The 13804-nt window shown below is 38.0% G+C and overlaps 1 protein-coding gene across 1 annotated transcript; it reads right to left on the reverse strand.

Annotated features, from left to right (window-relative positions):
* Positions 1-497: 497 nt before the first annotated feature.
* On the reverse strand, positions 498-6591 carry chst3a (carbohydrate (chondroitin 6) sulfotransferase 3a). The gene is made up of 3 exons (XM_083539448.1): positions 6226-6591; positions 2443-2614; positions 498-2217 (listed from the first exon to the last, which is right to left on the reverse strand). The coding sequence occupies exons 2-3, from the start codon at positions 2583-2585 to the stop codon at positions 1020-1022; spliced, it is 1341 nt and encodes a 446-aa protein (XP_083395574.1). The 5' UTR covers positions 2586-2614; positions 6226-6591; the 3' UTR covers positions 498-1019.
* Between the last annotated feature and the right edge of the window lie 7213 nt (positions 6592-13804).

Genomic DNA, 13804 nt, shown 5'->3' on the forward strand with positions numbered 1-13804 from the left:
TGTTCTTATAGTTGTTACTAAGACAAATATTAAATGTTCATTTAAGGAGCAGAGTCAAGATATTTAAATTCTTTTTTTTTGTATGAATTTGCTAATAAAACTTAATGATTTTACAAACACACTCAAAATATCTGCTGATTTGACTCCACTGTTTCAGATTTAAAGGACAATTTAAATCTGATTTACATTTATTTTATATGTAAACAACATTCAGGAATACACATGTACTGCTAATTTGTAAGACGTCATGACATCAGTCAGATGTTGGATTTTGGGTTATATGAAATGTTACAAATGTTATAAAATTATTCTAAGTGCTTGCATTGTATTTATATCAAAAACCCAGTACTGCTTTGGCAAAATATCTGGATCCTTGTTTTCTAATATTACCCTATTATCCCCATTGTATGTATACTCAATCACACATTACCCAGGTATCAGCAGAAATGTATCTGTCTCTGTGTCGCAAGCAGAAACTAGAAAACAAAGAAACCAAATTGCCTTGAGGGAAGACCTGTTAAAATTTATTATGTGTTTAACAGTTGCTGCTTTGAAATATTATCTAGTATCCATTAGTTCCATTAGTCTTGTGCAAAAGTCTCATTCTCTGGCTTTGACTCCATTTTGTGTTCAGAACACAAACAGTAAACGCACATTTATGTTGTTTAAGAACACAGTTTCACAGTCCATCATCACAACATTTTAAAAGAAACTATTAAAGACGCTAAAACAACTTGGGTAAAGATGTTTTGGCTAAAAGAGTCTCCAGGACTGAAAACAACCACCTAATTTACTTACACAAATAAAATTCCTTTTCAAACACAAGCAGCAAATATAATTAATAAATCCTTCAATACCTTAATTAGTGGAACAAACTGAAAGCACTTTGATTAAAGTTAAACCATGAGGAGAGTGCTAAAGGCATACAACATCTGTACTCCAGTGTGGTATATATGGATTTAAAGTACATTCACTGCTCTGTTAAAGAGCAGTGAATGCAAATGCAAATGTTGCTAAAACTATGAGTTAAAATCTGTAACATATGAAACATTAAACTGTTTTTCTTCAAGCAAACTAATAGACTTATTAACTAGTGTCTCCTCGCTGTCAGCAAATCGATATCCAAATAGTTCCATAGTCGGCCCACAAACCTCTTGCACAACTTGGGCTAATTTGAAAGGTATACTGAAACGCCACTTTTCTACCTGCTCTGAAGAGTTCTTCTGTGTAGAGTACACTCCACTGGCAACCTCTGAAGCATGCGTGTTCTTAATGATCCATTCCCTTGCCTGCGATGTAAATGGGACCCCGGTAAACCTGTACATCTCAGCCGCTTTCTGCATAGGATATCTTGCTATGTCCTCATATCGCACAAGCATATAGCGTTTTTCCAGCCAATCCGGTTGGCTTAAGCCCAGCTCTGCAGACTCACGGATTTGATTGCAATTTCCCTGGAGTTTTTTCACTTCTTCATCATCAAAGGGTATCTCTCCATTTGCTGCCCAACTTTTCCAAGTCTGGTATTTGCTAGAGAAGGCTACCATTCTTGAGGCCAGGACAGCACGGGGGTCTCTCACCAGCTGTATGACCTTAATATCCAGCCTAGGATCTTCAATTAGTAAACGGAGTGAATCCAGCTGCCGAACCCTAACTGTCTTGATGGCCCTGTGCTTCTTCCTCAGACAGGACTCTGAGGCCAAGGTGAAGTTGAGAGGGCCACAGCGGCGCATTCTGCAGCGATATCTCTCAAAAACATTCCTCTGCACTGGCGAACACACCTGCTCCTCACACAGAGCCATGCTGGACTCTCTGCGGAACAGAGCTGGAGTGACATGATCTAGAGGAGGTGGGCTGATGAAGCTCTCCAGCAGCGAGAAGTTGCACAAGAATAGGCTTAGCAGCACATCCCGGTATGCAATCGATGAGATGTTGGAATTGGGGATCCCTGTGTCCTGTGAAAGTGTCCTCTCTACATGCCACAGCGGCTCAAATAGGTAGAACATGTTGGTACCTAGCTGGTTAAAAAACTCACCCACAAAGGAGGATCCAGTGCGAGTGGTGGCCAATAAAAGAATGTGCTTTTGGCCAGCCTGGTCTGGATCTAAAAGCTGTGTGGAATTTATACTCATCTCGCCATCATACAAACTGGAGCCATTCAAGAATGAAAAAGGCTCTGGGGTTTGTTGTGTCTGTCTGTGAGTGAGCTTGTCAGAGACCCTGGAAAAAACAAAATATCTTATTCATAAATTTTGGAGTTCTTTATGTACACTATATTTAAATAAAATCATTTTAACTATTTAAATTCCCATGACCTTTTATGAGGTTCTTGCACTCTGAATAATTTTCTTATTTAGCTTTAATGTAGTCACTGAATAACTCATCAGGGTACCTGAGTAATATTTGATAAATAACGAAATAGTAAGCTGAGATCAAAGGGCTTACCTTGAGATAATATTGTTTTCCTTTTCAATGATGACCAGGGCCACAATGCAGATGATGAAAATAACATATTTACTCCTCATTCTTGAACTGGTTTCTGTTTGGAAATCCCTCCACAGCCTGTATGTGTAGCTATTCAGGTTCATCTCATGTCAGGACATGACATACATTTGACCTGCAGTAAGCCACAAAATATTCTTCTTTACATTCTACATACTGTATATTGCGTTGCACTGTACAGATTGGTTCAGAGTGCCAGTTATGCAAATTACACCAAATCAGCTTGTGTGTTATAAATTAGACTGCTAACAATAAGAGATTCATGAATGTTTAGCACAGCTAAGAGAGCCAGCACAGTAAGACAACCTGAGCTTTGTTCCCCAAGGTCCAATAAATAGCAACTACTGTCATCACCTTTCCACTAATAGCAGTAAGGAGTTGAAATGCCTTCAGCAGGACACAATGCCTTGTTCAAAGGCCTGAGTATATTCGGCTGAAGACAGTATAACTGTGGTACCACCCTATGAACTGTGTTAATAAAAAACAGGCCCAGAGAACATGAGCCCTGAGTAAATTTCGAAGGAGCACATGCAGTGACACTCATACAGTCCTGACACCACCGACAGTGTAGGAGAATGTGTTTATTTATATGCTCGCAATTTTGTACATAAATCTGGTTACAACAAAAGGCTTAATATTTAAGAAATGTCTTCTGGTGGTCATATCCCGTAGCTGTATTAATATTTACTTTTTACTCAAGTTTACTCTTAGATACTGAGATTTTGATGATTTCTGAAAATGGATGGCATTGGTATTGTTTGTTTTATTGGTAATACTTTAAAAAAATCATAAAAACATTTGTTTAATGTATTGTAGCCACATTGCTAACATTAAGTTGACTAATTACTACCTAATTGTATTATTAAAATGATAGTACACTGCATATTATTTAACATGTTTATAGTGTTAGCATGATTAAGTCCTTTTATAACTAAGCAAAATATAATAAGTAAGGAAAGATACATTTTCAGATATGATTATACAGGTAAATAATCATGAAAAGAGTGGTGGTATGCAGCCTGACACAATACAGTTTACTACTTTCCAATACGCATAATTACTCCTCTTTTACCACAGCAATTTCTCCAAAAAATGCTCTTTCTAAACAGAGATATTTTACTAGGACTCAATGTATTTTCATTAATAATTCATATTTTGCACAAACATGGGAATTTAAGACTAGTGCCTTTGTCTTTTAACATCTACTGGCAACACTTTGAAGTGTGTGTAGTACACTGTCAAATGTAAAGTGCTTTCAGTCAAACCAACTGTATATAATCTAAGCAGAGTCTTTCCTCTATTTGGGTGCACCTGGTCAGTAAATTATCTGCACAAAGCACATAATTAAAAAAAAAGACACAGTTTTTAGGCTGACAGTGAATGATAGTCTGCACTGTAAGTAAATATAAACCAGTTACGCAAACTTATTATATTTTAGCAATCAAACTGTCAGGGGTGGTGTCTTAGCTGAGATCTTTACATATTCAAAACCCAGTGGAGCGTTTGACAAATCTGATGATCTGCTGAAGCAGAAATGGACATAACTATGTTCATTATTCCCATACAAATTACATTTACTGCTTCTCCTATAGACTAAAAGTGGCATGATATACAAAAGGAAAACTACCTAACATGATCATTCAGTTATTTATGCAAATGCACTTTATTAAAACCTTGTTAAAATAAAACTCCTAATAAAATTCAGATTTCTCAGAAAGTAAAACATTTCAAATATAACTTCTAGTTCTTAGGTGTTTGCTAATTCTCATTTTACCACATGTTCTGTGGTAGTCAAAAGGTCAATGGGACTTTTTCACGCTCGATTTGTTCGTTATTGCTTAATATGTGTCATTGCTATTATATGTCAAGAAACATGCCACACAGTGCAGAAGTGAAAATCAGTATAGCAGAAGTGTAAGCTCTGTGAGTTTAAGGAGCATGTTTCAGCCCCGTGTTTTTGTCTTGTTTCATTACAGAGTGCTTTGTGGTTCAGCAGTGCGTGATGGCACATCCTGCAAGACAGGCACTGTTTAGTGGGATTTCTCGTGCAATATAAATCCACAATCAGCAGTGACAGGCTCACTGATGCTGCTTGGGCCCACAAGGTGCAGCTGTACCAGGGGAACACTGTGGCAGAGGAGGTAAGGAGAGAGATGGCAGAAAGCCTACACAAGAACATAGAGGCAGATTGATGTTTTTTAAACATCATCAGTGCTTTAGGCCATATACAGCAGTCATTTTGCTATTTTACTTAGCTGGTACTTCACAGATACATGTAAACCAAGAAGATGTGAACTACAAAACATACTATGAATAGTGATTTATGATATTCATTCATTCATTCATTCATTATTCATTTCATTAAGTATTTTATACTGGATAAGTTGTTAGTGGATCCAGAACCTATCCAGGAACCACTGAATCTATTAGGAACACATAGGATGCAGGGCAACATGCAGACACACATTTTACACATCCCACACCCAGGGACAAATTAGAAAATACACATGTATTTTTCAGGAACCTGGGGGACCTGGAGGAACCCCACACAACCTACCCCCTGCACCTAATGGTAGTTTTACAATTATATACTTTAAAGGATGCACTTCAAGAATTATTATCTTTTCACTAAACAAAGTGAATGTATAAGTCCTTCTGAATTGATGCAATTTATATGTATACACAAATTTAATGCTTATTGAATTATGCACAAACATTTTCACCACTCTTAACCTGCAACTGTTTTATCCACATTAATGTTTAAAAGTCCATTCATAAAAATGATTCTGCTTAAAAAAATATTTTATTTAATGTAAAGTTTTTTTCACATCTCATTATATTGTCAACAATAACCTGGCTTAAAAAAACATATTTCTACACAAATTTTGAAATTTCTTACTATTTAATATGTCCTCTTTTTGCCACTTAATACATTATTACATACACTTAAAACATATCATCATATCATCTGAGCTTGTTCTTGAGTGAATTAAATTAGACTCATGGAAATTCTAACATGATCATGGTCTATATCATAAATACATGCCCACATGTAACCTAAGAATTGTGCAGAATCTTGAATAAAGTTCCTAGGTTTCAAAATTCTAACATTTTGTTTATTACCAGTTCTATTAAAAAATAATAATAATCTTAGACTTTTAGTGTAGACTTAGACCTTTGGAGCCCATAGACCACACAGTATACATTTATACCATAACCTACCACACATAAAGGCTAAAATAAATAAATAAAAAACTTATATAAATCACAGAAACATATTTATAGTAACTAAAAACGGAGTAAGTGGAGTGAGTATAAACGTTGCCTATAGACATATTTTGAAGTGGGCCAGCATGTGTGGTTAGATTTCAGTATTCATTATTGTGGCTCTATATGCGGATATTCAGAGATACAATAGACACACTGTTTTTTTGGTGCATGTCAAACATTATATGAATTCTGTTACCCTGCATTATAAGCACAGCACAAGTTTGTCACTGGCTTCTAAGAAGAGATTTCCTATGAATATGTTGGTTAACTAACTACACTTGTGAAAGTAAAATTAGTCTATGGGTTATATTAGGCTGATACACAATATAAGGAAGAAGTGCAGTGTTATGTCTGTTAGCTATTTCGTTAACAGCAGTTTCACAAAAGGGCTTCCATTGATTAGGACATCTAAGCTACCGCGAGCATGAGGTCTGACAGATTTCTGTGCACTCATACCTCTTTCCCGTTCAGAGTCTCCAAACGCTGCGAGACGTTTCATGGCTCATTGCGCTGCCGCACGCGCGCTCTCCGCAGCCTCCAAACTCCATGTGCTCTCAGAAGTCTGATTAAAAACTAAGATGTAATGCATCCACTCTGGTGTGTAATCCAAAACTTCTCACATCCTCGTAGGGAAAAGAATTTGAATGAAATATTTGTTTTTCTCTTTTTACTAAAACACGTTGGCGTCAAAGCTGTTAGTAAATGAGTCTCGGTGCTGAGATGGCTTGCAGCGCAGTCACGTGATAGGGAGCTCCTCGTGGCGGAGCTTACAAGCGATGCTCTGTTTCGGTGCAAGATAAATTTCCACGTAGAGATTCGGGGGAGATGGAGGGGCTGAGCATGGGTAGACCTTTACCCCGCCCACGTCCCACCCTCCAAAAAAATCTTTTAAAAAGTTGACGTGATAATCTTTTTTTTATGTGCTCATTTTCTAATATTCTGCTTTCGTTGTTAGTTCAATGCAAAATGTATAATTTGAGGTGATATTGTAAAATAGCAAAACCAGCACCTTATTAACACACTGCCATGTACACTGTACTTACCTTCTATTTTTTTAGAAACACCTGTACATATGCATATTCATGCTGTTACTGTACACCCTATGGACTAAATCATTGGAATGCCTAACTTTTCAGCTATATATGATTTTCCCCCAGACTGTTACTACAATGCTGGGGGGACACAATTGTATAGGATGTCTTTATATAGGATTTGTATAGCAATCATTTTTCCCTCCACTTGAACTAGGAGCCCAAACCTGTTCCAGTATGACAATTCCCTTGTGCACAAAGTGAGCTACATGAAGCTATTTTTTACATAGAGTGGAACATTTTCAGTGGTTTTCTATAGAGCTCTGACCCAAACTTTCTTTCGGCTTCTCCCATTAGGAGTCGCCACAGCGGATCCTCCACATGTTTTTACGCTGGATGCCCTTCTGCAACCCTCCCCATTTATCCGGGCTTGGGACCGGCACTAAGAGTGTAATGCACTGCTGCGGCCCAGGTTCGATCCCTGGTCAGGGAACCCGGGCTGCAGCAGTGAGAGCGCCAAAAAATAACAAAAATTATATTACCTTTAATTATTCCTCAAACGGTCAACATTTTTTTATTACTCATCTGCTTATGTTTTACTATTTTACTATTGTTTAATTAAAAAAACTTCTGATCTTGGGGTGACATATTGGTGTGAAAAGCAAAACCACAGCTAGTGTGTGGAGGGTCTGCAAGCTTAAAGATCCACAGAATTATTGATCACTTAATATTTTTTTTTCCTTTGTCTTCACACCATCTGTGTGAACTCTACAGATTGTATGAGTATTCCCACGAGATTAAAATATAAAAATAAAAAAACAGCCCATCTGTTAACAACCTCCAGACCATGATTGCAGTCACAGAGGTTTTTCCTTATTCTGATGTTGCATGCAAACATTAAGTGATGCTATTAATCTTTATATGCATAATTATATGCACTGCATTGATTGGCTGATTAGGTAACTGTATGAATATGCAGGTGTGCAGATGTTCCTTATAAAGTGAACAGTGAATGTTTAAACCAAATCTAAGTGGAGACCTGACCACCACACCCTGTAAGAGATTGTTGGACATTCATTTCCAACACTAAGCCATCTGGGACAGCTTTGCACAAGATTTTGGAGTGTTCCAATTCATCCAAAAGCTGCTCAGTGCAGTTAAGCAGGCTAATCAAACCATGTCCTTATAAAACTTCCCTTTGTGAACAGGCACAATCATTACATGAAAGTACTTGCCTCAAAAAGTTGGAAGTTGAAAGTATGTAATTGCCAAAAAAATACACACTTTAACACACTTTAGCACTTGTTGCTTAATGGCTAAGCTGGTATTGCCTCTAGGCAATTCCATTTCCAATAATATCACTTCTCTGGAACAAATCTGGCAGGGTATACATTTCAAGAACTGACTTGTTGAATTCTTTGACATTGTCACTTTTAAAGTAACTGAGCTCTTGAGCATGGTCTATTCTACTGCCTTTCTTTGTCTGGAGACTGGATGGAATATAAAACCTGATTATGAAGTGAATTCAACAAAAATTATATTACCTTTAATTATTCCTCAAACGGTCAACATTTTTTTATTACTCATCTGCTTATGTTTTACTATCACTTTTAAATTTTATGTGAATTTTATTGATCCCAGCACATGTTTATTCATTCTCATCTGTTTCCCATTTCACTGCAGCATTTCCCAATCTCTGACGTAGCCCAGCAGTATCTGATGAGTCACTGGCTGATTATTGTGCACAAGAAGCACTGAATGTATGAATGTTGGTCCAATAATAAACACAATAAAAAATAATAAACTTCTTCAAAAATGTGGTAAAAAAAAAAAACTGTCTAGTGTCTAAAACTATATGAAATATAAATTTTTTTTTAAGCTGTAGGATTACAAGCAAAAATATTTACTTCCATAGCTGTTCATACAAAAAAGTTAATGTGGCTGAACAGAATAGATATAGAAACTTTGTCAATGAGGTTGGACATCCCTGATCCAGAGTAATTGCTTTATTTTTGTCAGGATCACAGTGGATAAAGAGCCTATTCTATCCCATAAAAAAAACAGTATTATAACACATTTGCCCAATGGTGCAAAAGCTGTAAAAAGGCTAAAACTGCATTAATCCATGGGTTTTCAAAATGTATGTACAGACTTTGGTTTCTTTTCCCTTTCTGTGGAACAGGGATTAAGCCCTCCTCCCATTTTGATTAAAGGCACTTCAGAAAAATTTTAGGGTTTCATTTTTGTTAACATTGATAAGATCATGTCCTGATAATCTTTATCATCCTTTATTCTCTTTATTTGGAGACCTACTTTTAGAGCCTAAAGACTCATGAAGCTGTTGAGCAAATCAAGAACTATAAGGATTGATTTGGACTGTAATTATCATCAGTTTACTACAATGGGTCAGGACCAATGTAATGGAGAACCAGAGAGGACAGTGCAACATCTTGTTAATGCAGCACCTCGTTCCCTCAGGGAACCAGAGTTACATACATAATCTAGAGACGGTCCGCTACAATACCGGGCAGAAACCGAGGAGGGCACTCGCTGGAGAAGGTTGCGCCCTGAAGCACTGAGCTCTTCAGGGTTAACAGACCAGTTTCCTGAGGGCACCGGGGCAGTGCGGGCACCATATATTGAAATGCACAGCACCGGGGCAGTGCGGGCACCATATATTGAAATGTTGAGCAAATCAAGAACTATAAGGATTGATTTGGACTGTAATTAATATCATCAGTTTACTAAAATGGCTCAGGACCAATGTAATGGAGAACCAGAGAGGACAGTGCGACGTCTTGTTGATGCAGCACCTCGTTCCCTCAGGGAACCAGAATTACATACATAATCTAGAGACGGTCCGCTACAGTACCGGGCAGAAACCGAGGAGGGCACTCGCTGGAGAAGGTTGCGCCCTGAAGCACTGAGCTCTTCAGGGATAACAGACCAGTTTCCTGAGGGCACCGGGGCAGTGCGGGCACCATATATTGAAATGCACAGCGCCCCTTTCCAGCAAAATCTCCAGAATATCCTGTGTCAGGATTTCTTGGCTGAAGCCCTATTATTGAAAATGATGGTCCTCAGATCCATCCTTTCTTTGTACTTTGGCCCAGAGCATCACACAGGGTCCCTAGTAGGGGAAGTGCGAGTAGGGACGCTCTGTTTCTGAACATCCTGGTGTAAGGAGTTGCTGGGTTGATTTTGGGGCTGTGCCCACCAAGCAGCCCCACCAGAGCAACGTTGGAGGAATTGCTGGAATGCCGCCAACTGTTTCTTGGCCTCCTGAAACCTGTCGATGACCGTATTCATTGAGTCGCCGAATAGGCCAGCTGGAACTAGAGGGGCGTCCAGCAGAACGGCCCTATACCTGTCGGAAAGATCCAAGGTGCCTTTCAGCAAATGCAAAAGCGACCACAGAGAGGCCAACAGCCTCAGGGGCCTCTTTACTGGCCCACAGAGCCAGGTCTGCCACACAGTGAAGCTCCTGGACCTCCTTGCTGGCTGAGATGCCCACCATGTTCAGCTCTCGCAGCAGGTCAGCCTGATAGGCCTGCAACACTGCCATGGTTTGCTGGCATCCTGCGGCCTAACTTTATGAGGCAAAAGCCTTGCACACCAGCACCGACGAATTCCGAAGAGGCTTGGTGAGCAGCACCAGGGATTTGAGGGACGATAACACTTGGGGAGCGATAGCTAGCCAGCGTCTTTTCAACCCGGGGCACCAGCCTGTAACCACACTCTTTGAGTCCGATGATAATAGAGTAGAGGGATACTCTGGGACTGAAGAGGTGGGCCAAAAACAGCTTAGCCCAGGACCTGGACACCTCAGTGTGCAGGTCCAGAAAGAAAGGCAACCCCCCGGTGTTGAGGTTGTGATGCGGTTTGCAGAAAGTGCTCATCAAGCTTGCTGGACGCAAAAGCTTTCTGCTGTTCGGCGAGCCAGTTTATATTTAGTTTGTTTTTTATAGCTTCTTGGTTGTGACATCACCCCGCCGGTGATGCTGTGCTTTCCATTGGACTGATTACACATGTGATTGTTGACACAGCTTGAGTTCCTAAAGGGGATCTGCAATGAATGGACATTTGGTGTCACCCAGATGAAGATGGGTTCAATTTTGCGTCTTGCCTCTTTCAAGGTTTCTTCCTCATCTCAGAAAGCTTTTCCTTTCCAGTGTCAACACCGGCTTGCTCATTAGGGATAAACAATTATAAGAAACAAACAAAGAGACAATAAACTTACACATACTTTTTTTGCCTTATAAAAGATAAAAGATATCCGTGTATTGCTGCTTTTAGACATTGTACACTGAAAAGAGCGCTATACAAAAAAAAGTATGAAAACCTCTGTAATGCTTGAATGGTTTTGGAAACATCGTCGTTTTCTTATCTCATAAACTGTAAAGAGTTGAAAAACTGAATAAATAAATAAATAAATAAATAAATAAATAAATAAATAAATAAATAAATAAATCCTAAGTCCATAAAAGGAAAATATTAAAATAAAAAATACAGTACATTATCTTTTTTTTTTTCGTTTCAATTTATTTAATTTGTTTCATGCAAAAATATTTATTTTATTTTAAACACACATTTTAAACACACTTAACTCAGTTTTCTATTCGTATCATTAGACTTTTTGAGAATTCCATCAAAGGTTAGTGTAATGTGGATACATTCACACTAGGTGGTGGTGTACACCTTAAACGTAGACAAGCAATCCATCCATATAACTTCAGAGTAGTCCGACTTTCCTTATGGTGCAGCCAAATACTCAGCTTGCTTCCTTTATAGCTCAATCCTCCATAGTAACTTCTGTGCACCTTTGCTTCTACATTTACTGATTTATCTGTCTGCCTTTTAATAATTGATTAAACTTGTTCATCCAGACTGTGTGGCACACTAGCTGAAGTGTAAGATTGAAGAATGTAGTATCATCAAGATGCATCCACAGAAAAGTGAGACTAGTTTGAATGTGTCTGAAGCGCAGTCTAGAGGCAGACTATAAAATAAACTTTTATAAATAAATGTAATGTATATTCTGTAATTCCACTGATGTTCTTTGGGTAATATATGTATATTAAAAATCAGACAAAGAGCCAGTAGTAATTAGCACATTTGCAATTTTACATTGGTACCCTGTTTACAGCAATGCTGAAAGTGCAGCAAATGCTAGCGTTAGCCAGTATATCTTGCCAGCACAAAATAGCATGCCATTTAGCAACAAGGAGTTTTGCCATTTTGATGATTATCTTATTATATATTATTATTATTATTATTATTATTAACACAAGGTTAAATAATTTTAATCAGCTACAAACTGCTACAAAAGCTAGTGATTGTCTTCTTAACAAGCCAAAACATTTCAAATTTCCCTCAGAAAGTGTCACTATGAGCCCTGAACTGACACAGCATCATCTTGTGAAAATGTATTTTGTATAAATAATTAATTCAGCTTCAGCTAGCAACGAGCTAATTTTATTATTTAGTCACTGAGTAATTTTCCAGAAACATACATTTCTTCTTCTTCTTTTGGCTTCTCCCATTAGGGGTTGCCACAGTGAATCACCTGTCTCCATACTCCCCTGTCCTCTACATCTGCCGCTTTCAACCCAACTACCTGCATATCTTCCCTCACCACATCCATGTCCCTCCTCTGCACATGTCCAAACCATGTCAATCTCGCCTCCCTCACCTTGTCTCCAAAATGTCCTACATGCACTGTCCCTCTAATAAACTCATGTCTAAACCTGTCAATTCTCGTCACTCCCAACGAAAAGCTAAACATCTTCAGCTCTGCTACCTCCAGCTCCACCTCCTGTCTGTTGCCACTGTCTCTAAACTATACAACATCGCAAGTCTCACCACAGTTAATCATGCTAATGTTGTAACAAATGTTTATGGCTTTCTTAATTGGAACACAAAAAATATTTATCAAATTACCACAACCATTACATATGTTCTATGGTTGAAGATATTCAAATAAACATCACTGCAATGCTGCCAGTTTTAAAATGAGGTTTTATTGTAAATGTACTGTATAGTATTATAATGTATTTATTTGATTAAATGTTTAATTCATTTCTTTTTGGGGATGTGATTGTGCTTGAAAACACTGAGAATGAATCTGCAAAGTTGCCCTTCACTTTTAAGATTTGTCAAAAAAAAAAAAAAAATCCTGGATTTGGATTGATTGAGCTCTCTAACAAGGTTTGAAAGATCAAATCTAAACTTCACAACACTTGGAGATCTAGGGTTAGTGCTTTCTTACCCTTGTACTAAAAATGCATGATATTGTAATGGATGCAGGATACAGTTTATCATTGTTTTGCTGAAATATGCAAGGCCCTACCAAAAAAATATGTTTTCTGGATGGAAGCTGTTGCTCGAAACGTGTATATATCATTCAGCATTGATGAAGCCTAAAGAACAGTTTTCCACTTTTGCCTCAGTATATTTTTTTATTTTTGAGTTCTGGAGTTCTGAGTTCACAAATAGCTTCTTCTTTGCATGATCTTTACATCTCATTTACATTCTACGCAGCATCCCAACTTTTTTTGGAATTGGATTGTAGACAAATAATTTTTCCTGATAATGTCAGTGAAGCCTTTTCCTAGAAAGGTTAAGGGGAACCTTCCCCAAGTGAATTCCCTTTTAAAAATGTTCCTGGGGACCTTTGCAGAAATGTTATAGGAATGTTTTCCCAAGACACTTATAAAATAAGGTTTCTAATGATTATACTTAGTGAGCCCAGTTCAATGTTTATACACACCATTAAGCATAAGAAATTCATGAAAAACAATCTTATGTGTCACACCATGAACACACAAACTAAACTTTCTACTGCTAAGAGTACAAAAATAGCTTGTCTGTGCATGCACTTATAGAGTAAAGGAGTGTCATAGGAAAAACTTGCAGTCTGATGAGTCAGATCATGAGCTTTTCTGCCATGACTTAACTTAGTTTCTCTTAAATAGGGAAACAATAGATGAATCCTTAATGAAAAG

This window comes from Silurus aristotelis, assembly GCF_946808225.1.
Source record: "Silurus aristotelis genome assembly, chromosome: 4".
Classification (NCBI taxonomy): Eukaryota; Metazoa; Chordata; class Actinopteri; order Siluriformes; family Siluridae; genus Silurus; species Silurus aristotelis.

Bases quoted from the DNA above. Each gene is read 5' to 3' on its own strand.
- chst3a (XM_083539448.1), bottom strand. From the start codon at position 2,585: ATGAACCTGAATAGCTACACATACAGGCTGTGGAGGGATTTCCAAACA. The intron at 2,218-2,442 runs GTAAGCCCTTTG...TGTTTTTTCCAG, and splicing joins GAAAACAATATTATCTCAAG to GGTCTCTGACAAGCTCACTC.